Raw genomic sequence first — 24448 nt, 5'->3', positions numbered from 1 at the left:
AGGTACTGGGATTACAGGTGTAAGCCACCACACCTGGCTGAGTCAATTATTTTGTACACACCCAACATTCTGGATTGGTCTGATTGTTTCTTCCTGGTATCCTTTAATTAGTTTCTTTATCTCCTGTATTGGGGGGGGGGTACCGGGGATTGAACTCGGGTCCTTGCACTTGCGCAGCAGGTGGCAAAACCACTGAGCTAAATCCCCGGCCCATTTCCTGTATTTTAAAAAACTGAAACTTAGGATTGATTGGGTTTAACATGTTATTTATTTTATTTATGTTACTTATTTTTAGGTTTAATATGTTTAACATATTTTCAGGATACTTTGCATGTGGTGCCTGTATACTTTATATAATTCATAAAGCGTATAATGTCAGATTGTCACTATTAATGATGCCAAATTTGATCAGTTCAGGGCTGGAGATTCAGCTCAGTGGCACCATGCCTGCTTCACAAGTGCAAGGTCTTGGGTTTGATCCCCAGTACCAAAAAAAAAATTTTGATCAGTTTGTTAAGGTAGTAAAAGGAATATCTTTTTCTGTTTACAGTTAGTCTATGGGGTAATAATTTGGCATAGTATAGACTTACACCACTGATGATCCATTCCTTAACCAGTTATTTCACTGGAGTTTCCAAACTGCTATTTGTACTCATTCTATTACTGTTTTTACATTAGCTGGTGTTATTCTGCAGAGAATAGCTCTCCTATATCACCTGGAGATAAAAATGTAACTTTTCTCATAAAAGCATGTTAAATGCCCCCCCCCCCAGTACTGGGGACCGAATCCTAGGTCTTCACACTGAGCTGAAGCCCCAGCCATGTTTTTTTGTGGCGGCAGGTGGGGGGGTTGTTTTTGTTTTGGGTTATTGGAGACAGGGTCTCACTATGTAGTCCAGGCTGGTCTTGAACTCAGTATGTAGCCCAGGGTGGCCTCGAACTTGCAACAGTTTTCCTGCCTCAACCTCCTGAGTGCTGGGATTACAGGCGTGCACCACCATGCCCTGCTCCTTTTTTCTTTTTTAAGACAGTCTAAGTCACTGAAGTAGCTCAGGCTGAGCTTAAATTTATGATCCTTCTGCCTCAGCCTTCTAGACTGCTGGGACTACAGGGTTATGCCACCCTGCCCAGCTAGCATGTTTTTTTGTTTGTTTGCTTTTCCAATAAAATGGGGCTCCACACCCCTGAGCTAAATCCCTGCCATTTTTGTTTGTTTTGTTTTGTTTGAGGCAGGGTGTCACTTTGTAGTTCAGGCTCCCCTTGAACTCACTATGTAGCCAGGGCTGGTCTTGAACCTGTGATGATCCTTCTGCCTTATCCTCCTGAGTACTGGAATTACAGGCATGTGCCACCATGCCTGGCTAGCATGTTAAATCTTAAAAGCTTAATTCATTTTTTTTAATTACCAGTATTCAGAATAGGAGATTGATGTAATAGTGACCTGTGTTTGATATTTTATGTTTTTAAATGTTAGAATTAAGAGTAATATATGATTCCAATTTTAAATATATAGTTGAATAATTCATATAAAACATATATATATATATGCGCCAGTGCTCTATCACCAAGCTACATCCCCAGTATATTTGTTAATTTAAGTTGAAACCTTACGGTATTTATATTATTGCATGAACACAACAGATACCTAAGATGCACTATAATTTTTTAGATTTATAAGTTATATAAATTCTCAGGAAATGTTGTTTTAAGTTAAGCACTTTACTAAATTTGAACAAATAGTAAATTTTTTCAGTAGTTAGAATTTTTTTCTTTGAAGGTGTTTAGCTGTGTAAATGGGCTCAAATATGTATGACAGCCCTTTAAAATTACACCTTGAAATAGAATAAGATGCCTAAGTTGATGTAAAGATTTGGGAGGAATCTAGGCTTTTTGAATCTATGACTTTAAAGAAATCAAGCGTTATTATTTTAAATCTAAAGTAAATCTCAGTCATTTTTATGCATTAAAAACTGCTCTTAGGGCCGAGGATTTAGCTCAGTGGTTCCACCACCTGTCCCGCAAGTTTGAGGACCCGAGTTCAATCCCTGGTACAAACAAAAAAACCCTGCTTTTAGGGCTGGGCGTGGTGGCGCATGCCTGTAATCCCAGCACTCAGAGGCTGAGAGGATCTCTGCAAGTTCCAGCCCATCCTGGGCTACATAGTGAGTTCAAGTCCAGACTAAACTACATAGCAAGACCCTGTCTCAAAAGCAAAACAAAACGGGCTGGGGATTTAGCTCAGTGGTTTCGCCGCCTGCATCTCAAGAGCAAGGACCCAAATTCGATCCCCGGTACCAAAAAAAAACAAAAAAAACCGAAACAAAACAGCTCCTCTTACATGCACTCACCAGCAGTGACAGTTTCTGCTTTAAAGCATGCTGTTACTGTTGATTTAAATTTCCATTCCTTTATTTCTGTAGTGTTAGACAAGGTACTCATGCATTCATGGTTATGAATGGCTTGTCTTTTGGGCTTGGGAATGTGTCTTGTCCCATTTCTCCAGCTCCTATTCTTCAATCCAAAGTGGAGGAAAACATGGTTTAGGAAATTTGGATTGTAGAACATAGATAGCTCCTTTGACCATGTGTTATTTCTTGCTGCTATGTAAAAATCAGTCATTTGTATGTTTGGAGATTATTGTTTGGTACTGGGAATTAGACCCAGGGCCTTCACACTGCACCACTACATTTTCAGCCCTTTTTTCATTTATTATTTTGAGCCGACACTAATTCACTCTGTTGCCCAGGCAGGTCTTGAGTTTGCTGTCTTCTTGCCTCAGCCACTCAGCATGTGGGATTATAGCTGTGGGCCGCCACACTTTGCTGTGTTGGGTTTTGATGAGTCAGGTTTATTCTTCAGATAGAAAGCGTATGTGAGGTGTCCTAACCTCAGCTACCTGGTGACTTTAGTGTGCCTGATATTTTTGGTGGTGTAGTTGCAGTTTTTCTCATTTAAATCTTTCCTTCATGAAAGTATCATAAGTATTTTGTGACAAGAACAATCAAATTCCTTTTAAAAAAAACTTTTCCTGAACCTTATTAGGGCTATATTTTGACAGTGTAGCATGCAGTTGTCCTCCAATCAGATTTGAATTGCTAATATTCTATATTGGAATGTGTCTGTACCTTCAGTTAACTGACTTTTTCAGTTTTGAAAAAGCAGTGCATTTCTTTTCTACTTTGTTGAAGCCTAAAAGACAATTATTTGTCTAGAAATGAAGTCTGTTGCCTTAAAGACTGTCAAGCTGTGTGAGTCAAAGAGTTCTGTACACCTAAAGGATCAGCCATGTTCGTTAAGCCAAACTAGAAGGAAAGTCAGGCTTGCGGACGAACGGTCACGTGCGCTTTCAATTGGCAATAGAGACTACTTTTGGACAAATAAAGACATGTTGTGGAATTATGTGCAGAGTCTATCTGGTAAGAATTCAGCAGTTACAATGATTGTTTTTAAAACATTTGGAAAAATGATTACAGCCAGGCATGGAGGCCCACCTCTGTATTCCCAGCACTCAAGAGACTGAGGCAGGAGGATCACTGCAAGTTAGAGGCCAGCCTGGGCTACATAGTGAGTGCAAGGCCAGCCTGAACTACACAACAAGAAACTGTCTCGAACCAAAAAAAGAAAAAAAGAATGATTATAGAAGTTAATGGCTTCTCTTAAAGAAAACTTGAAAAATATACAAAAACACAGTAAGGAAAAAAGCATTAGTTCTATTGGGGTGTGTTTTTGTTTAGAAAAAGAAGAGTTTTATCCTCAAGTAACAGAATGTAGATAAAATAATGGTTTATGAGCATGTAGATGGTTTATTGAGCCCAGTCCTCTGAAATATATGTAGAAATGTAGATATTGGAGTCTCTTGTCAGCTTTAGTGGCTAGTTTATTTATCTGGAAGTTCGCTTCTCTCTTTTCCTGGAGGACTTTGAGAGACTTTCACATTTCCTGGGGGATGATGACAGCTGTAGCTACATGAGCCACCCTGTTTTAGTGGAGACTAGAAGCTTGGTAAACTGTAGGGTATTCCTTCTGACCTGTATTTCTGAGTCATTTTGATAGGTGGGCCCAAAAGTCCTGTTGAAGAATTTTATTTATTCTAGAGAGGGAACACTTTAGAAGAAGGAATAGGAAAGGAAAGAAGGAAAAAGAAAAAATATGAGAAAAGAAAAAAATGGAAATGAAGTCTTTATAAATAGGGAAGGGTGGAGGGGGCGAAGGGAGGGCAGGGGAGTGGGGAAAAAATAAGAATCAAGATAAATCATGTAAAGGTACAAGATCCCAATGATGAATGTAACTATTGTATACCTAAAATGTACCAATAAACTTAATGAAAAAAAAAAGAAAGAAGGAATAGGGATAAGTTGTCAAACCAAGACTTTTTGACATTTAGTTTAAATTTACTTCCTTATGAGGGAAGACACATTTCTTAAATGTTTCCTAAGTTCTTCTTTTCCCTAAAATCTTAAATGATAAAATAAATGTATAAAGAATATGTATGTTCATTGTTAAAACTTTGAGTTAAGGATTCTGCTTCAATCTAACAATATCTTGTTTTCTGGGGTCCTAAAATCCTGTGTCCCTTTTTTTTTTTTTTTTTTTTTTTGTGGTACCGGGGATCGAACTCGGGTTCTTGCGCTTGCACAGCAAGCAGCGAAACCACTGAGCTAAATCCCCAGCCCCATGTGTCACATTTTTAATACTGTTTTTCCCTTCCCCTGAGCTAGGGTCTTGCTAAGTTGCCCAGACTGGGCTTGAACTATGATTCTCCTGCTTCAGCCTCCAAAGTAGGTATATAGGCGTTTGCGAGTACACCTGGCCTATGAATTCTCTTAACTTTTTATTTTATTTCAAAACTGGGCATTGAACCCAGAACCTTTACACTGAGCTATACCCCCAGCCCTTGGTTTTGTCTTGTTTTGTTTGCTGTGTGTTTTTTGGTTTTTGTTTTGAGATAGAGCCTCACTAAGTCACTAAATTGCCAGGGCTGAGCCCTAACTTGGCAGTCCTAATGCATGAACCTCCCAAGTAGCTGGGATTGTAGTCATATGTGCCATACCTTGTGTGTGTGTGTGTGTGTGTGTGTGTGTGTGTGTGTTTTGGTATCAGAGATCAAACTCAGTACCTTGTGCTTGCAAGGCAGGCACGACGCCACTGAGCTAAATCCCTAGCCTTGTATGTGTATTTTAAAGTAATTGATGCTGTTTTTGTATACCAGAAAGTTTTTGCCAAACAGATACTTAAATAGTTTATAACCTTGCAGTCAAACTCATTGTAATTGTTTTCCAAAGACAAACTGTTAACTGGCTGCAATGGCACACACCTGTAATCCCAGGACTCTGGGAAGCTAAAACAGGATGATCACAAATTAGACTCCGGCTGGGGCAGTTCATTAACTTAGAAAGACCTCTCTCTTAAGTAATAGACTTAGGTGGGCCTGGGATTTAGCTCGGTGGTTTTGCTGCCTGCTGTGCAAGTGCAAGAACCTGAGTTCAATCCCCGGTACCAAAAAAAATAGACTTAGTGAGTCCCTCTCTCAATAAATAAAAGGGCTGAAGTGTAAAGGCCCTGGGGTTCGATCTCCAGTACCAGGAAAAAGCCAAAAACAAACCTATTTAACATTGTCTTTTTAAACTGGTGAACTTTATTAAACTATTAGATTTTTCTTTTTCTTTTTTTTTTTTGTACTGCGGATCGAACTCAGGTCCTTGCGCTTGCACAGCAGGCAGCAAAACCACTGAGCTAAATCCCCGGCCCCAACTATTAGATTTTTCTTGTCTCTATTAGGACTCAGTTGTTATCTTCGTACTGAAGAATTGAAATCGTGATTTAATGATCAGAAGCAACACTTCTGATAGCCCAAATGCCAGAATGCCTTTTTCCCCCTTTGTCCTGGGAATTGAAACTAGGGCCTCATGCTTGCTAAGCACATGCTATACTACTGAAATAAAGGCCCAGCCCCAGAATGCCTTTTTTCTTAGATAAGTCTTGAGTAAATTCTCTGAAATACAGGGTTTATTAAAAAAAAAAAATATATATATATATATATTTTTTTTTTTTGGTACCAGGGATCGAACTCAGGACCTTGCACTTGCAAGGCAGGAACGGTGCCACTGAGCTAAATCCCTGGCCCAAAATACAGGTTATATTATGTTCTAAGTGAAAGAGTGCGCATTCTGGAGCCCGCGCCTTATGCTGGCAGTATGTGCAGCTTGAGTGTTCTGGGGCACTTAAGACATTTTATAACGATGCCTGAAGTAAATATCAGCCATCTCGATAAGCAACAGGTTCAACTCCTGGCAGAGATGTGTATTCTTATTGATGAAAATGACAATAAAATTGGAGGTGACACCAAGAAGAATTTTCACCTAAATGAAAACATTGAGAAAGGATTATTGCATCGAGCTTTTAGTGTCTTCTTGTTTAACACTGAGAATAAGCTGCTGCTACAGCAGAGATCAGATTCTAAAATTACCTTTCCACGCTGTTTTACCAACACTTGTTGTAGTCATCCATTAAATAATCCAGGTGAGCTTGAAGAAAATGAGGCCATTGGCGTGAGAAGAGCAGCACAGAGGCATTTAAAAGCTGAATTAGGAATTCCCTTAGAAGAGGTTTCACCAGCAGAAATTGATTATATAACACAAATTCACTACAAGGCACAGTCTGACAGTATCTGGGGTGAAAATGAAATTGATTACATTTTGTTTGTGAGGAAGAATGTAACTTTGAATCCAGATCCCAATGAGATTAAAAGCTATTGTTATGTGTCAAAGGAAGAACTAAGAGAACTTATGAGAAAAGCAGCCAGAGGCGATGTTAAGCTAACTCCATGGTTTAAAATTATTGTAGAGACTTTTCTCTTTAAATGGTGGGATAACTTAAATCATTTGAGTCAGTTTATTGACCATGAGAAAATACATAGAATGTGAATGCATAAATAAATATTAATATCCTTAAAAAAAAGAGTGCGCATTCTTCTAGCAGTTTTATAGTGATACAAGGAGGTGTTTCATAATCAAGTCACATTAAATTTAATATTCCATCATTAATTTGTATATTTAAAGGGCAAACATAAGTGTATTTTAAGAAGTGTAACTCCAAGGATCCTTAGTTCTGCCAAAATAAAAGGGAGACGGGAACTCATGTTTTTTAGGATCCCCAGTAAAGGACAGGACAGAGGATCGAAAGTTCAAACCTAGCCTAGGCAATTTAGCAAGACCTTGGCTCAAAATAAATAAAAGGTGAAGCTTGGCGGCTTCAACTGTATCCCTAGCACTCTGGGAGGCTGAGAGAGGAGAATTGCAAGTTTGAGCTCATCCCGGGCAACTTAAAAAATAAAAAAGACTGAGGCTGGTGCACGAGGATTGTGGTAAATTTAAGGCCAGCCTGGGCTACATAGTGAGTTCAATGCCAGCCAGAACTGTATAATGAAACCCTGTCTCAAAAAAACCCAAAAAAAACCAAAACATAACCAAAAAAATTAAAAGGGCCCAGGAAACATTTCAGTGATGAGAGAACTAACTTTGGCACTTTGGCAGTTTCATTAGAAAGATGAGAAGTAGGAGCTGGGGGTGAAGCTCAGTGATAGAGCATGTGCTTAGAATACTTAAGGCCCTGGATTAGATCCCCTGCAGAAGAGAGGGCAGGAGGGAGGGAGATAGAGATTGAAGTCATGACAAATTCACTGTACCGCTTTCATTTCTGAAGAACCGTAAAACTTGTGTGTTTGCAGAGCAGGGAGCAGAGAAACATGAAGGGACAGGTCAGCCCCCTGGGATCACTGATCAAGAGAAGGAGCTGTCCACCAGTGCTTTCCAAGCCTTCACAGTAAGAAATGGCCTCTCTTTTAAATCTGTTCACATTAGGACTGTTAAGTATGAATTTGTTCACTTGAATTTTTAAATTTACAATTTTTGTTCTATACTAATTCAAGAGTTAAGGTTGTAGAGAAGTAGGTTTCATTTTAAAACAGAAAAGCATTTAAGAGTTTAACTAAATGTGGTGAAAGAAATGGAAGTAATTTAAGCCATTCTCAAGTTTTTATGTTTTCATAAATATGTTTTAACTCTCACACTGTTGTTTTTTAAGTCTTTTAAATTTAAACTTGTAAATATGTGGGTTAGTCTTTTCATTTCACTACTCTGTTAAATTCTTTGTCTTGAATGTACTCTAAAGTGAAATCCCAAAAGTTTGTCAGAATTTTAACCTTTCTGACATTAAATGATATGAAAGAAAAATCTTACTTGATTACTAGGATATATACATGTAAGCAGAAAAATTGGATACTTGCATATTCAAAGTGTATTTACCAGAAATTAAAATGTAGAGTAATTATATTACTTTTCTTGGCAAGTCTCTGCTGTTTACACGCTGCTAGCAGTGTATGCACATATATACCAATATATCTATCTACATATATGTGTTGTATGTGTCAGTGTCAGAGAGTATTAGGAAATAAATGTCCACCCTTTTTGATTTATATAAATATTGCTCTATCTAGTGACTTCAATTAATGTGTTTAGAGGAACTATGTTTTTAAGAATTTTTAAGGTAAAGATGAATGAAATTATTTGGAAATGTGTTCTTAAAGCTGCCATGTAATTTTGTGTGTGCATGTGTGGTTTTTGTTTTTGTTTTTTTAGTCTGGAAATTATGATGCCTGTCTGCAACACCTTGCCTGTCTACAAGATATAAACAAAGATGATTATAAAATAATTTTGAACACAGCAGTAGCTGAGTTTTTTAAAAGTAACCAAACAACAACAGATAATTTGAGACAAACACTTAACCAGCTGAAGAATCAGGTGATCCACAAATGAATTTAACTATAAAAAATTGTTATGTTAATTTGTGAAAGACAGATAGCTAAAGAAAATAAATGTGATATCATCTGTTGATGTTACAATTTCTAATGTATTGAATTTATTGATACTAATTTTGTTTGTATAAAATTATTTCAGGAAATAAAAGGTATGTTGTATATGTGCGTGTGTGTGTGTGTGGATGTGTGTGTGGGTGTGTGTTTTCCTATTGGGTTTTTAATTAACTTGAACAGAATAGACTCATGCCAAATTTGAATGAACTTTGGAGTCTTAAGAATTTAAGTAGAAGTATATGAAGAACCTTAGCTGCAGAGATATACCTTGTTTATATATCTCTTGTAATATCTTGATTGTCGGTAGTACTATCAAGTTGCTTTAGCATTTTGGGCTAGGAGATGGTTAATTAAATAGATATTCTGATTTATATCTAATTTGGGGCTGGAACTGGTTATCTTTTTTCTCTATTCAGAACAGCAACGTTCCTCACATCATAGGGCTAGATCTTTTCTCTTGGAGAGGGCTAAGGCAGATGAAGCTCTTCAGATCACCTAGCAGACCGGAAGCATTCCTGTGTGACAGGGCTCTGATGAGAACCTGTATGCAACATCTCAGTAGACCCACAGAGCAACTACTGTAATTTTTCTCACTTTATACGTGGGAGGCCTTGAAGGACAGATAGTATGTAAATTGTCCAAAGATACAGAAACCCAGTTCTGTTTGGCTTTGGAGCTAGTACTTTTAATTACTGCTTCATGCTGTAGGGGTTCTGGAGACCCTTCTGAGCCCCTTACCTATACTCAAAAGTACCTTTATACTCTACATACTATCACCCTAAAACAAGGAATAGTTAGAAATAAGTGATCCCTACAGATTCTTCATAATTCTTTATAGGACTAATGTTTAAACCCTGTTAAAATTCAACAAAATGACAATAACCAACATTTATTGAATGCTTACTTGATACCAGATTCTTTATTAAGTACTTTTTATGCCTTATTTCATAAAATCTTCACTTTTAACCTTTGACATAAGTATTTGCTATTTCAAGGTTGGGTTGTTTGGGGTTTTTTGTTTTTTGAGGGTTTTGTTTTGCTTTTGGGTTTGTTTCTTTTGTTTTTTTCTGTAATGAAGATTGAGCCAAAGGCCTTCCCAATGAGCCCTTTTAGTTTTTAAAATTTGAGACAGGGTCTCAGTAAGTCACTAAGCTGCCCAGGCTGGGCTCAAACTCATGATCCTTTTGCCTTAGCCTCCCCGAGTGCTGGGATTACAGGTGTGTGCTGCCACCCCTGACTTGTTATTTCAGGGGTTTTTTTCTGGTACCGGGGATCAAACTTGGGACCTTGTGCTTTCGAGGCAAGTGGCGGAACCACTAAGCTAAATCCCCCACCTCCAGCATTTATTCTTATTAAAGTTGGCTCAGTGCCTTTGAACTCTTGAGTTTCCTACAGTATTTGTTCATGTGTCTCCTGGCTTTTTTTTTGGTACCGGGGATCAAACTCGGGTCCTTGCGCTTGCAAAGCAGGTGCCGGAACCACTGAGCTAAATCCCGGCCCTCTCCTGGCTTTTTTAAATCATACTTCTGTTCACAGTCATGTCGCAGGCACACCTTACCAACCTATCCCACTTTTATTAACTCAGTGTGTTTTTGTTCTGGCTGGAGCAGTTATTTTGATGAATCATAGAAAATGTGGCAAAATGGTCTGGAGGTATAGCTCAGAGGTGGAGTGCTTCCCTAACATTACTGAGACCCTGGATTTGATCCCCAGAAGGAGAGAAAAGGAAAAGAAAATGTTGTAAAGTTATTTACATTGTAAGTTAGTCCATGGTGAATCCAGAACAACTTATCTAACCCTCCATCTTTTCTGGCTAACAATTATTTTTTAGTTTATTTTCTCTCTATTGTATAAGAAAATGGAATTTTCTGTTTAGATTCCTTTTTTTTTTTTTTTTTTTTTTTTTGGTACTGGGGATCGAACTCGGGATGTTGTGCTTGCGAGGCAGGTGGTGGCACCACTGAGCTGAATCCCAGGCCCTGGAATTTTCTGTTTAAAGACACTATTTTTTCTTGTTTTTTTAGTACGAGGGATTTACTGGTAAGCACTCTACAGTGGTGAGCTACATCCCCAGCCCACTTTATTTTTTTTATTTGTGTCAGGGTCTCAATAAGATGCCCAAGCTGGCCTGAAATTTTCAGTCCTCCTGCCTCAGCCTCCCAAGTAGCTAGGATTATAGGGGTGCATCCCTACACCCAGCTAGATAGTGTTTTTTTGTTTTTCCGTACTGGGGATTGAACTCGGGATCTTGTGCTTACGAGGTAGGTGCAGTGCCACTGAGCTAAATCCCCAGTCCTGGCTATTGTTTTTTTTTTTTTTTGGTACCGGGGATCGCACTCGGGTCCTTGAGCTTGTGCAGGAGGCAGTGAAACCACTGAGCTAAATCCCCAGCCCCTGGCTATTGTTTTTAATGTTTAAATTTTATGTTTTTATAAAAATGTAATAAGTTGGGCCAGGGATTTAGCTCAGTGGTTCTGGCACCTGCCTTACAAGCGTAAGGTCCCAAGTTCGATCCCCGGTACCAAAAAAAAAAAAAAAAAAGGTAATAAATTATGCATAGTGCATAACTTCTTTGTGGGGGAGTACTGAGGATTGAACCCAGGGCCTTTACACACTGATCTGTATTCTCAGCCCTTTTTTCTTTTTCTTCTTCTTTTTTTTTTTTGGTACCAGAGATTGAACACAGGACCTTGCACTTTGAAGGCGGCAGCACCACTGAGCTAAATTCCCAGCCTTTTTTTTTTTGAGACAGTGTTGCTAATTTGCCTAGGCTGGGCTGGTACTTGTGATCCCCGTGCTTCAACAGAACTGGGATTACAGGCATGCGCTACCACACCCAGTTTGCACAACATTTTTATGGGAAAAGTCATTTTGAGCCAGCTCCCCACATAGCCTTTTATGACTCATGAAGCTAGAAAGTGAGACTCTCAGTCAGAAGCAGTGTTGACAGGTAAAACAGAGAAGAAAGTCTTCACAGTGGCAAGGAAGAAAACTCCTTTGCTTTGTGCTAGGTTCTTAATAAAGTCCCATCAAAATGTTTTCTTTAACAGAACTTTAGTCTGTATGAAACAAGTGAATGAAAAAAAAATTCAGTATGTGAGAGTAATTAAAATCTAGATGTACTATTGAAAAAATCGAATAAGAATAAGAAATGTTGGTCTCTCCTGGAGTGGTGGCACATGCCTGTAGTCCCAGCAGTGAGGCGGATCGCTAGCCAGCCTGGACTAGAGACTGAGTTCAAGGCCAGCCTGAACTACATAGAGAGCTTCTCTCAAAAGAACAGAAAAAACTATTTCCCTGGCCTGGAGATATAGCCCAGTAGTAGAGGACTTGCCTAGCATGCTTGAGGCCCTGGGTTCGTTCCCCAGCAACTCAGAAGAAAAATGTCAGTCAGTGTTCTGTTTATTCATATAAATTCTTTTACTTTTGTCCTTAATTGCCTTACTGTCATTAGAACACATTCTCTCCATTGATTGCTTTGTAGGTCCACTTGGCTGTTGAAGAAATGGATGGATTAGATGATGTTGAAAACAGTATGTTATATTATAATCAAGCAGTCATTCTTTATCATCTGCGGCAGTATACAGAAGCAATAGCAGTTGGTGAAAAACTTTATCAGTTCATAGAACCTTTTGGTATGTTATCTGTTGTAAAGTCCTTATATTCTTACACTGGCAAAATTCTCTGGTACTAATCTCAGCACTTGAGAGGCTGAGACAGGAGGATTGCTGTGAGTTGAAGGCCAGCCGGAATTACAGAGTGAGACCTTGTCTCAAAAAAAAAGAATTATCTGGGACTTTTACCTAAATAACCTAAAGCAGAAAATTATGTCAGTTTTTAAAGGAAAAACAAAGCTGTGTCACCTTTTTTAATGGTTAGAAGAGATAAAAGTTTATGACATTGGGGCTGGGGATTTAGCTCAATGGCGCTGTGCCTGCCTTGCAAGCGCAAGGTCCTGAGTTCGATCTCTGGTACTAGAAAAAAAAAAGTTCATGACATTTAGATTGATCCAAGTTTTCTTTTAGTGCCTCTTCTTACCCAATTTTTTTAAGACAACTGTTAAGAATACTGTTGGAAGGACTTAATTGATTTTTCTTTGTTGTCTAAATACTACCTTGGTGAGCTGGATCCTTTCTTACCTCAGCCTACTTAAAGAAGAGCATTTTGGAATGTTAGAGAGTAGTGTAGATTATCATTTTCATCTGTTGCCTAACTGAAATTACAATACATAATTGTAGAGAAGATAGTGTAGAACTGTGTGAGCTTTTTTGTTATCTTACCTGGCTTACTGTTGCTGGTCTCAAGTAGAAGAAGTAAGAAAGATAAAGGCAGATGTGAAGAGGAGCTAATAAAGCAGCAGAGGGAAAACTGAACCCACAAGAGGGTATTAGAGGGGCTGTCGGCATCCAGCCTCCAGCCAATCCAGTTTCATTTGTAATTTGCATTTTATGTTTTTCTACATGATTCCTTTCTTTCGAAAATTAATAGGAATTTCAGATTGGTGAGCACCTCATTGCCATGTGCTTACCACAGGACGAGTGGCAGGGTGTGATGGCACCCTGAGGTGCTTTGGGAAGAGTTCAGGATCCTTTCTTGCTGAGAGCTGTTTCTAGGGAGCCATTTTGAGGTTCTTCTGTTCTTTCCCTCAACCTTGAGGGCCCGGTGATTGGACAGACAGGGCAGGAGAGATATCAGTAAGGTGTTGTATAACTAGTAACCGCTTCCTTTGGTGTAGCTAACATCAGAATTGTAGCCCAGTTATTGTTTTTTCTATAAAGCTACTATTGTTGATGCTTTTTAGAATTCCCAGAAAAAAAAAAAAAAAGAGAATTCCCCGAACAGTTCACAAGACCCCATTCATTTGTACCATGGCCAAACAGGATATAGCAATCAATATAGTCAGTGTTCAAATTGATTTGATTTTTCTCATTTAAAAAAAGTTATTATGGTTATTCTTCTGACTTTTACTACTTGGGGTCTTTTAAAAGATTGTATCTTTATAAGAGTAATTTTAGCTTTGTAATAAAATTTAGAGAAAGGTACAGAGATCCCCCATGTGCTGCTTCCCCAACAATAATCCCCCTCTCATTACCAGCATCTCTCATTTTGGTAAATGTACATCAGTATACTTGTTATAACTGATGAACCTGCATTGACATTTCATAATCACACAATGTCCATGCCTTACGTTAGGGCTCACTCCTGGTGATGTGCATTCTGCGGGTTTGAACATGTACATCCATTATAGTGTTATACATTGAGTATTTTCATTGCTCTACAAATTCTCTATGTTCTATGTATTCATCCCCTCCTTTCTTCACAATCTGTGATTTATTTTTATTGTCTCTATACTTTTGCCTTTTCCAGAACACCAAAGTTGGAATCATATCTATTCTGATTCTTCATTCAATAGTATTTATTGTGCACAAGGGCCAGTGCTGTGGACCAGACACTGTTCTGGGATGTGACGATACAGCAGAGAACAAAGCAGAAAATCTTTAACCTCATTAAGCATGTATTCTAATGGTAGAGAACACACAATAAGTTTTTGTGGGGTTTTTTTTGGTACCAGGGATCAAACTCGGGACCTTGTGCTTGAGAGGCAGGCACCAGAACCACTGAGCTAAATCTCCAGCCCAAACACACAATAAGTATACATTGTGAAGTAGTTTGGTGCTGTGAAGTAAAACTAAAATTGTTTAAGAGTATAGAGATTAACTGAGGGTGTTAGTTTTAGATATGGTAATCAAACAAGGCCTGGAATGTGTCACTATTTAAAAAGAGATGTGGCTAGCTGGGCATGATGATATGCCTGTACTCGCAGCTACTAGAATGCTGAGGCAGGAAGCTCACAAGTTTGAAGCCAGCCTGTTCAATTTAGTGAGAAAGAGCAGGGAATGTTGCTAAGTTCTGTCTGGGTTCAACCCTGAGTAGTACCAAAAAATAAAAAATAAAGAAAGAAACAAAAAGAAAAGAAAAAGGGAAAGAGATTTGAATAAAGAAAGGAAGTAAGTCATGAGATTCTTTGGGGAAAGTCATTCTAGCTGGGGATTGTGGTAAATGTCAAGAACCTGAGGTGAGCAGCAGTATTTGGTGAGAGCAGCAGCAGAGAGGCTGTCATGACTGGAATTGGTGGGGAAACTATAGGGATAAAGTGAGAAGTATTCAGCAGCAGGACTGGTAAAGCCCTGTAGCCTAGGTAAGGACTATATCTTGGATGTGATCAGAAGCTCTTGGAGAGTTGGTTTTAAATGGATTCTACTTTTTTTTGGTACCAGGGATTGAACTCGGGACCTTGTACTTGCAAGGCAGGTAGTGGATTCTGTTCTTTAAAGGCGTGAAATTTTCTGTTCTTGATTATAGCACCTGCTTTCCTTTATCTTTTTTTTTTTTTTGAGACAGGGTCTCACTACGTAGTTCAGGCTGGCCTCGAACTCCTGGCAATCCTCCTGCCTCAGCCTCCCAAGTGCTGGGATTACAGGCGTGCGCCACCATGCCCGGACTATCTTCTTTTTTGAAAGTAAAAGAAAATCATTTTATGTCACACAAAGGTACCTTTCCTCTCTTTGTTGGGCCCTTCTTCCTTTGAAGGCCTCCCCTGTATTTTCCTCTTGGTAGTCTCAGTTTTCTGATACACTGCAATCCACACCTTGCTTCTTTTGCTTCTGAAATCAAATTGTTTCTTTTTTCTATCTCCGTGACCTAGAAAGGAAATCTATTGAACAGCGTCATAGACCTTTTTAGAGTTAGAAGGAACTGAGGCCGGGGATTTAGCTCAGTGCCACCGAGCCTACCTCGCAAGGTCAAGTCCTGAATTCAATCCCCAGTACCAAAAAAAAAAAAAAGAATTAGAAGGAACCTCAGAAGATCCTCTGTCTTCAAGCAGCTACAGTACAGTATTCTCCCACTTTTCATGTCAGCCAGCTGGTGTCTAAAGAGTTAAATAGATGTGGCTGTGGTGTGCACACCTGCAGTTTCAGCACTCTGGAGGCTGAGGCAGGAGGTTTGCCTCGAGTTCAGGGCCAGCCTGCACTACATAGTAAGTTCAAGGCCAGCCTGAACTACATTAGCAAGACTCTGTTTTAAAAAAAAAATTGTATGTAAAGATCACACATTTAGTAAATAACAGAGCATATACTAGATCCAGGATTCTGTCCATATAAAGTAATATTCTTCATTACATGTGCTGGTGATTAATAAATATTTTGCCAAAGAAGGTTCAGTCATTGAGTCCCTGATAGGAGAGGCCTTGAGATGTCTCATAGAATGATATTGTTAGCATAGCACTTTTACTATGTTAGCATACTTTTACTTGTGGCTCTAGGTGATAAGCTTTCACTTGAATAAAGATTTAGGTTTTGCTCTTTAGAGCTTTGTATGCTTTTGTGGTGGGTGGTCTGAGATGTGTGCTTCACTTTGGATTGTGACTTTCTTTTTTTTTTCCTCCCTGCCAGAAGAAAAATTTGCCCAAGCGGTGTGTTTTTTGCTTGTAGACCTGTACATATTAACCTACCAAGCTGAGAAAGCTTTACATCTTCTTGCTGTCCTAGAAAAAATGATTTCACAGGGTAACAATAACAAAAATGGAAAGAATGAGGTAAGCTGAGATAATAAGACTAAAATTTAAAAGTATGATTAATATTTGTGGTCACGAGATCCTGATGTTTTTGTGGTATAATTCACATAAACTACTCTTTTTTTTTTTAATTTGCCTTTATCCAATCCCAGTAAACTACCATTTTAAAGTATGCAGTTCTGCTTCGAGTGGTGGCATACACCTGTAATCCCAGCACTTAGGTGACTGAGGCAGGAGGATTGCCATGAGTGTGAGGCCAGCCTGGACTATGTAGGGAGACCCTGTCTCCAGGAAAAAAAAAAAAAAAAAAAACCCAAAAGAATAAAGTGTGCATTTAAGTGGGTTTCTTTAGTATACTCACAGAATTGTGCAACATTATCACTATCTAGCTCCAGAACATTTGTATCACTTCAAAAAGAAATCCTATACTTATTGGCAGTCACTCTCATCTCCTCCCCACACCCTGGCAGCAACTAATCTATTTAACCTGTCTGCAGATTTCCCTAGTACTAGCCATTAACATATAAATGGAGTCATCTACTCCATTGTGGCCTTTTTTGACTGGCTTCTTTCACTTACCATGATGTTGTAACATGTACTCGATCCTTCTTTCATGTATTCTATCCCTTTTATGGCTGAATACTGTTCATGGAATACACTACATTTTTTTAAAAAATTCATCAGTTGATAGACATTTGGGTTTTCCTTTTTTTTTTTTTTTTTTGGCTACTGTAATGTTTCTCTGAACTTCGATGTACACATTTTTATGTGGGCATGTTTTCAACTCTTCGGAGTATATATTTATTTTTTGGTTTTTTGCGGGGGTTTTTTGTACCAGGATCAAACTCAGGACCTTGCACTTGTGAGGATTTAGGGGTGAAATAACTGGGTCATACAGTAACTATATTCAATGTTAGGAGAAACTGCCAGACTTTTCCAAAGTGGCTCCATTATTTTACATTCCCATCAGAAAACCACAAGGATTATAATTTCTTTGTGTTCTTGGCAACACTTGTCTGTCTTTTTAAAAAATTTTTACTCATCTTAAGGGTATAAGGGGTATCTTGTTATAGTTTTGATTTATATTTCCCTAATGACTAAGACATACACTGAGCATCTTGTCTATGTAAAATGTTTTTTACAGAATGTGAAGGTTGGAATTAAGACAAACCCATAATCTAGCTGGGTGTGGTAGTAGGCACGGCACCTGTGGTCACAGCTACTTGACAGGCTGCCACAGGAGATTTGCATGAGCTTGGGTGGCTGAGGACAGCCTGGGAAGCACAGCAAGACCCCATCTCCAAAAAAAAAAGGGAAGAAAGAAAAATCTGTAATCTAGATTTTAAACAAGGTTTTCATTAGGGAAAGTTTTATCATTAAAGTTCTTCATACATTTATGAAGATTAAGCTTCATTCTGCTTCATTATGTTCTGCTTAGAGACTTGGTACATATTAAGAACATGTCCTGGCTCTCATGTTTTCTTTTATTTGTACTTCTGGTTGTAAAGGGATGGCCCTTTTTTATTCTTATTCCTGCCCTTTTGTTTTGGGGGGTTTTTTTACTTTAAGTTTATTCGTACATTTGAGGTGTACAATATTGATGACATTCATCATTGGGAATTTGTACCTTTACATAATCTCTTGGTCCTTATTTTTCCCCCTTCCCCTGCCTCTGTTCAACCCTTCCACACCTCTCTATTTACAAAGACTTTGTTTCCATTTTTCCCTTTTCTCACATTTTTCCTTTCCCTTCTTCCTTTTCCCCTACCCCTCCCACTTCCTTCCCCTTTGCCCCTTTTCTTCCTATTTCACATTATCTATTATACCTTTTAGTCCTTATTTACACTTTCAGTTTCTCACAGCAGAGAAACTATTCCGTATTTACACATGTGTGTCCTATTTATTTCATTTAAGAGTATGGCCTCAGTGTGCATCCATTTAGCTATAAATGACTCGTTTTTCATTCATTATGGCTGAGTAGTACTCCATTTTATTTTAAAAAAACACATCTTCTTTAGCCAGTCTCCAGTTGATGGGCAATTGCTGCCCTTTTGTTTTAGAAAAAGAATGTTTATGGGAAACAGATTATCAATACCTTTCTACCTGTATAAAATTCTTGAGGTAAAAATAAGTAAGTATCTAGCATGTTTTACGTTTTCACCTTAACAAGCATGTGTATAAAAAGGACTGACCAATTTTAGTTGAATAATCAGCATTATTACATGTTGTAAGCTATTTAATATTTATAACTCAAAACCTGGAATATTTGCTGAAATATAATTTAGTTCAGATGTTTGTGTTCTCTCCTGGGTACTAACATGATGAAAATGGAAACACTGCAGTTCTTGCTTTCAGGATCTTGGGTGGGAAGGGATAGACACATTATTAGCTTGTGGACATAGAGGGAAGAGGCTAGGGAGTGTTTCAGAGGTGTTTGGATGTTTGATTTGGGCCTTGAATAGTCTGACAGGTTCAAAATGGAGAGCTAGAGCAGGATAACAGTCCTCTTGGAGAAAACGGAACAAAAGAGGTAAGCATCTGGTGTGATGGAAACCAGCAGGAGATGCAAACTGCAACATCAGTATGGGTCATGACTTGAAGAATGTTGACTGCTTTTTTAGGAAGTTGGGATTTGATGATGTATTTAGCAGAGAAAGTTTTTAAGATGGCAGTGACATGATCTGTTCTGGGTTTTAGAAACATACTCTGAGCCTGGTGTAGTGGCATAATCCTAACACTCAGGAGGTTGAGGCAGGAGGATCATTGTGAGTTCGAGGCTAGCCTGGGTTGCATAATGACTATCTCAAAAAAAATAAAAGTAAAATTAGAAATATACTCTGAGTAATACCCGTTCTTCTTAAAACAAGTTCATAATTATGCTCAACTGTAAGCTTCTCATAAGTAGATTCCTGTCACCCACTCCAGACTACTGAACCTGAATCTCTGGGAATGGAACCTGGGATTGTGCATTTTGAAAATACTTTTGTACATACTCATATCTGCTCACTTGGAAATCACTTATGGTCAAAAATATTTAATTTTTATTAACTTTGTTTCACCGTCCTACAGACTGGTAATAATAGCAACAAAGATGGATCCAATCATAAAGCTGAAAGTGGAGCTCTGATAGAAGCTGCAAAATCAAAGATACATCAGGTAGTATAACCTCTGAAGGGTGGTTATACTTCATATGTATTTACTTGTATTGTAGTTTAAATAATGAAGCAGTGTGATCAATCATTGAAAGGAGTATATAATTCAAGACACGTATATTTATTTGTCTTTGAGAGTATTGTACTTTAGAAGTACTTTTACCATAATCCCAGTACTCAGGAGGCTGAGGCAGGAGGACTATCTTGAGTTCAAGGCCAGCCTGAACTTCATAGTGAGACCCTGTCTCAAAAAACAAAAAAAGAGGGCCAGAGATTTAGCTCAGTGCTACCGCACCTACTTCACAAGCACAAGGTCCTGAGTTCAATCCCTGGTACGGGGCAGGGGGAGTACATTTATCTTTATTCATATATTTTGGGGGTTGGCGGGGGGGGGGGGTTGGTACCGGGGATCAAACTCGGGGTCCTCGCGCTTGCACAGCAGGCGGCAAAACCACTGAGCTAAATCCCCGGCCCACATATATTTTGATTTAAGATTTTAGTGCAATATAATTTCTAATTATTCTACAAAAAGTTGAGAGAAATACCCTGGGGATGTATTAGATGATAAAATCAATTTGTGATAACCATGTGCAGATAAGAATTCATAGGATTTTTTGGAGGGGGTTACCAAGGATCAAACTCAGGACCTTGCACTTTCGAGGCAGGTGCGGTGCCACTGAACTAAATCCCTGGCCCAAGAATTCATAGAATTTTTGCTTGAAACTGAAGTATAAATTTTATTCTACCATATTTTTTAGTGTTTTAAAGTATATTCCAAGAGGATAATCAAAATATTTGAAATAATTTTAAATTTCCTTTTTGCAATTAACCGGTATAACTATGTTGTAAATATATTAGGTTTAATTTCCTTAGCTAGAAAATAGAACTTTCCCAGATGGAGATGAACCATACTTCTTATATACTAACATTCTTTTTTGACAGTACAAAGTGAGAGCTTATATCCAAATGAAGTCCCTGAAAGCATGCAAAAGAGAAATCAAATCAGTCATGAACACAGCTGGAAATGTAAGTTTCTTCTAGACTTTTGTTTTTCATTTTGTGGCATTCTTACTTAGACTATGAGTATTTGTCTTTTTTGTTTGTTTGTTTGGTACTGGGGATCGAACTCGGGTTCTTGCGCTTGCACAGCAGGCAGCGAAACCACTGACTGAGCTAAATCCCCAGCCCAAGTATTTGTCATTTTTTAAACAACTTATTTTCCACTGGGTGTGTAACTAAGTGACAGAGCATGCGCTTAGCATGTACAGGGCCTGGGTTCAATCTCTAATACCACATAATTTATCTTAGTATCTCATGTTTACTATATTATCAGATATAAATCTTGATATTATAAAGTTCAAAAGTAGTAGTTATACTCTGGCCATAAGTTAATATATTTTTCAATTAAAAGTGTAACAAAAGAAAAAAAAAGTGTAACAACTTGAGCTGGCAGTATAGCTTGGTGGTAGAGTGCTTCCCTACTGTGCATGTACAAGTCCCTGAGTTCAGTACTCAGCACCGCATATCAAAAAATATATATATATATTGTCTGGTCTGGGACACATGGCTGTAATCCCAGCACTCTGGGAAGCTGATGGCAGGAGGATCACAAGTTTGAGCCCAGCATGGGCAGTATAATGAGATCCTGTCTCAAAATAAACTTAAAAAGGACTGAGAGGGCCAGGGATTTAGCTCAGTGGTTTCGCCGCCTGTTGCGCAAGGGCAAGGACCTGAGTTCAATCCCTGGTACCAAAAAAAAAAAAAAAGGACTGAGGATGGGCCAGGGATTTAGCTCAGTGGTTCTCCCGCCTGCCTCGCAAGCCTAAAGACCCGAGTTTGATCCCCGGTACCACAAAAAGAAAAAAAAAAAAAAAAAAGGACTGAGGATGTACCTCAGTGCAAATCCTCTAGATTCAGTATCCAACCCCCACCAAATTCTTTCTAGCCTTCAGAACCTCTATCTATCTATCTATCTATTTATTTATTTATTTAGGGCCAGGGATTTAGCTCAGTGGTTCCACCACCTGCCTAGTAAGCACAAGGTCCCAAGTTCGATCCCCGGTACCTAATAATAATAATAATATTTATTCATTGAACCTCCATTTTAAATACTTGCCTAGTATTCTATGAGTGGTTTGTCACAGTTCACTTAAACATTTTGCTGATATTAGCCATTTATATTATTTTAGCATTTTTTTAGTATTATACTGAAGACATTTATTAAAGATCTAATTATAGCAAAAACCTGTTCCTTCCAAATGAGTTTTGTCTTGCGCATACCTTTGGTGTTTTCCTAGTACTAGAATATTTGAGATATCATTATTCCTTCCTTCTATTTCCTCCACCCTAATCCTCTATTGATAAATAATTAAGATGGCGGGGGAAAAAAACAGAATTGTGAAGAATCTTGTTGTTTGTAGAAAAACTTGATTTAGAAGTATGAAATCAGCTGGGTATAGTAGCAGATGCCTATAATCCCAACACTCTGGGAGGCTGAAGCAAGAGAATTACAAGTTCAAGCCCAGCCTGAGTAACTTAGCAAGACCATGTTTCAAAATAAAATAATTTTTAAATGGCCTGGGGTTGTAGCTCAGTGCTGAGGTGCTGGGTTCAATCCCCAGTACCCCCGTGCCCCCAAAAAAGTATCAGCTTGAAAACCCTTGTTTCCTAGTGACCACAACTCTGGGCTATGCATGAGGCAGATCAAAGGAAGAACTAGGATTTAGAAGGAAGGAAACCCTATTTTTAAGCTAAAATGAATAAATAAGGAGACAAGGATTCCTGCTGTCCTCCTGGATTTCTGCCTGCTTTTGCACTCTTTAAGTACTATTTAGAGGACCCTCTGCTGTGAGGATTCTTCTTTTTTTGTTGTTGTTCTTTTCAGAACAGGGTCTCTCAATATATTGCCCAGGCTGTGCCATCTCAGCTTCCTCAGTAGCTGGGACTACAGAGGTGCAACACCATGCCCAGCTCCATGAGGGTTCTTAGAAGGGAGAGGTGATCTGGAATCTGGAACATGATCTATTAAAGGATGAGATTAGTGCTCATTGAAAGACTTGCTGCCTGCCTGCAAGGTCCTGTGTTCGATCCCCGGTACCAGAAAAAAAGACTTGCTGTTGGAAAATTCTTCTATTCATTGGATGACACTTTTTATTTCTATTTGAAAAAAGTATTTGATTATTTGGATTCTAATGAAAGGTGCATTTGTATTTTGTATTCTTAGAAATAGGAATGATTGCTAGTCTCCCTAATGACCATTAGAATGAAAGAAGACCTAGTTTGGGCTCCTAAATTGGCTTCCAACTAAGCCAAGGCAATGGCACCTACCCAGGAGGCTGAGGCAGGAAGATCACTTGAGCCCGTACGTTTGAGGCCAGCCTGGGCAACACAGTGAGACCCTTCTCTAAAGTTAAATTGGCTTCCAGTTAGCAATACAGATGAAATAGTTGTCTGAAACTACATAGACTATATTCTTATACATATATTATTGTTTTTTCAGGTAGACCCTTAATTTTTTTTACAAGGTGCTGTCTGACAATTTTCAGTTTTTTAGGTTGTAAGAGCATGAAAAAAATATAGACCATATATAGTTTTTTGTGACCATGACCTAAACTGATTCATTCATGCTCTTGAACACATACCTGTGCAGCAGTATAATTATGATTTGGCATTAAGCATGTGAAAACAAACTTTAAGTAACTTTTATATTTTCTTTACAGTCTGCACCCTCTCTGTTTCTTAAAAGCAATTTTGAGTACTTAAGGGGCAATTATCGAAAAGCTGTGAAGCTGTTAAATAGTTCAAACATTGCTGAGCATCCAGGATTCATGAAAACAGGTAAAAGAAAATTGTCTTCCTGACTCCTCTATTCCCTGTTACCCCGCGCCCCGCACCCTGGACTGCTCTTCAGAGTGATTTTGTTAATTTTTAGATGAAAATGTTTTAATATTTCAGCTGCAGGAATTCCTGGAATTTTAGCTTATGACTTGTTTCCACTTACAAGAAGTCCTGTTATTTTTTCTTTCACTTTTCCTTAACCTCACTTGTTCTTTCTTTTTGGTTTCTAATACCAACTTAGAAATTATATCTAGGGAATAAGATCCTTGGGCTTTTGCTTTGTGAAGTGAGACCCTTTAAGAAAATGAGATAGTGTTTTTATTCTTTCCCTTTTTTCTCATAAAAGTGAATATGATAATTTATTTTTAAAAAATGATTTCTTTAGACCACAAATTATACCAAAAATATTGCCATAAACTTAGGAAAATAATAATTATCTATTCTCACCTCTATTTTAAAAATTAATTGCTTGGGCTGGGGATTTAGCTCAGTGGTTCCACTACCTGGCTGGCAAATGCAAGGTCCCAAGTTTGATCCCCAGTACAAAAAAAAAAGTAAATTTCTTGATACTAAAGGTAAAATGAAAGGTTTAAGTTGTGACTGTCATAAAGGTTTGTATCACTGCTATTTTAAGGAGAGAGAGAAGGAAAATTAATCAAGAAATGAGGATAAACTATTAAAAATCCTTGTGTTGCTTGAAGTTTAAAATTCAAACAATTGACTGTGGATATAGGTTAATTACGGAACATATGCACAGTATGCATGAGTCTCTGAGTTCAATTCCCAGCACCAAAAAGAAAAGCAAAGCAAAAAATTAATGAGGTGTGTGTGTGTGTGTGTGTGTGTGTGTGTTTTGGATTCTCTTCAAATCCATACACAGCATACACAGACTCAAGCCTTCTGCCACTTACACTTCAGGTCACTGGAGTCTTGGTCAAAGAAAGGTGGCTTGTTCTAATTCTCTTGTAGATGCTTTGTTCTAAATACCTGTTTTTAGTTCTGAATTTTTATTTT

At 38.3% G+C, this 24448-nt stretch overlaps 1 protein-coding gene and 1 pseudogene across 10 annotated transcripts in view; both read left to right on the top strand.

Annotated features, from left to right (window-relative positions):
- Cnot10 (CCR4-NOT transcription complex subunit 10) overlaps positions 1 to 24448 on the top strand; it is a 76343-nt gene that overhangs the window by 7566 nt on the left and 44329 nt on the right. For 2 of the 10 annotated variants that reach the window (XM_004857833.4, XM_087182151.1), the window contains exons 2-8: positions 7727 to 7821; positions 8637 to 8798; positions 12354 to 12504; positions 16324 to 16466; positions 19515 to 19601; positions 20540 to 20623; positions 23317 to 23434. In XM_004857833.4, coding sequence (XP_004857890.1) covers positions 7727 to 7821; positions 8637 to 8798; positions 12354 to 12504; positions 16324 to 16466; positions 19515 to 19601; positions 20540 to 20623; positions 23317 to 23434 — 840 coding nt within the window. Of the gene's footprint in view, positions 1 to 3152; positions 3417 to 7726; positions 7822 to 8636; positions 8799 to 12351; positions 12505 to 15271; positions 15421 to 16323; positions 16467 to 19514; positions 19602 to 20539; positions 20624 to 23316; positions 23435 to 24448 lie in introns of those variants that run through there. The other 8 variants (XR_002387081.2, XR_002387080.2, XR_002387079.2 and 5 more) reach the window with 8 other exon arrangements.
- Positions 6070 to 6957, top strand: LOC101710989 (isopentenyl-diphosphate Delta-isomerase 1 pseudogene; annotated as a pseudogene).

This window comes from Heterocephalus glaber, unplaced genomic scaffold (assembly GCF_053883595.1).
Source record: "Heterocephalus glaber isolate CG9 unplaced genomic scaffold, H.glaber_assembly_v1.0 deba00001472, whole genome shotgun sequence".
In the NCBI taxonomy this organism is placed as follows: domain Eukaryota; kingdom Metazoa; phylum Chordata; class Mammalia; order Rodentia; family Bathyergidae; genus Heterocephalus; species Heterocephalus glaber.
This window is presented reverse-complemented; position numbering and strand designations above follow the sequence as displayed.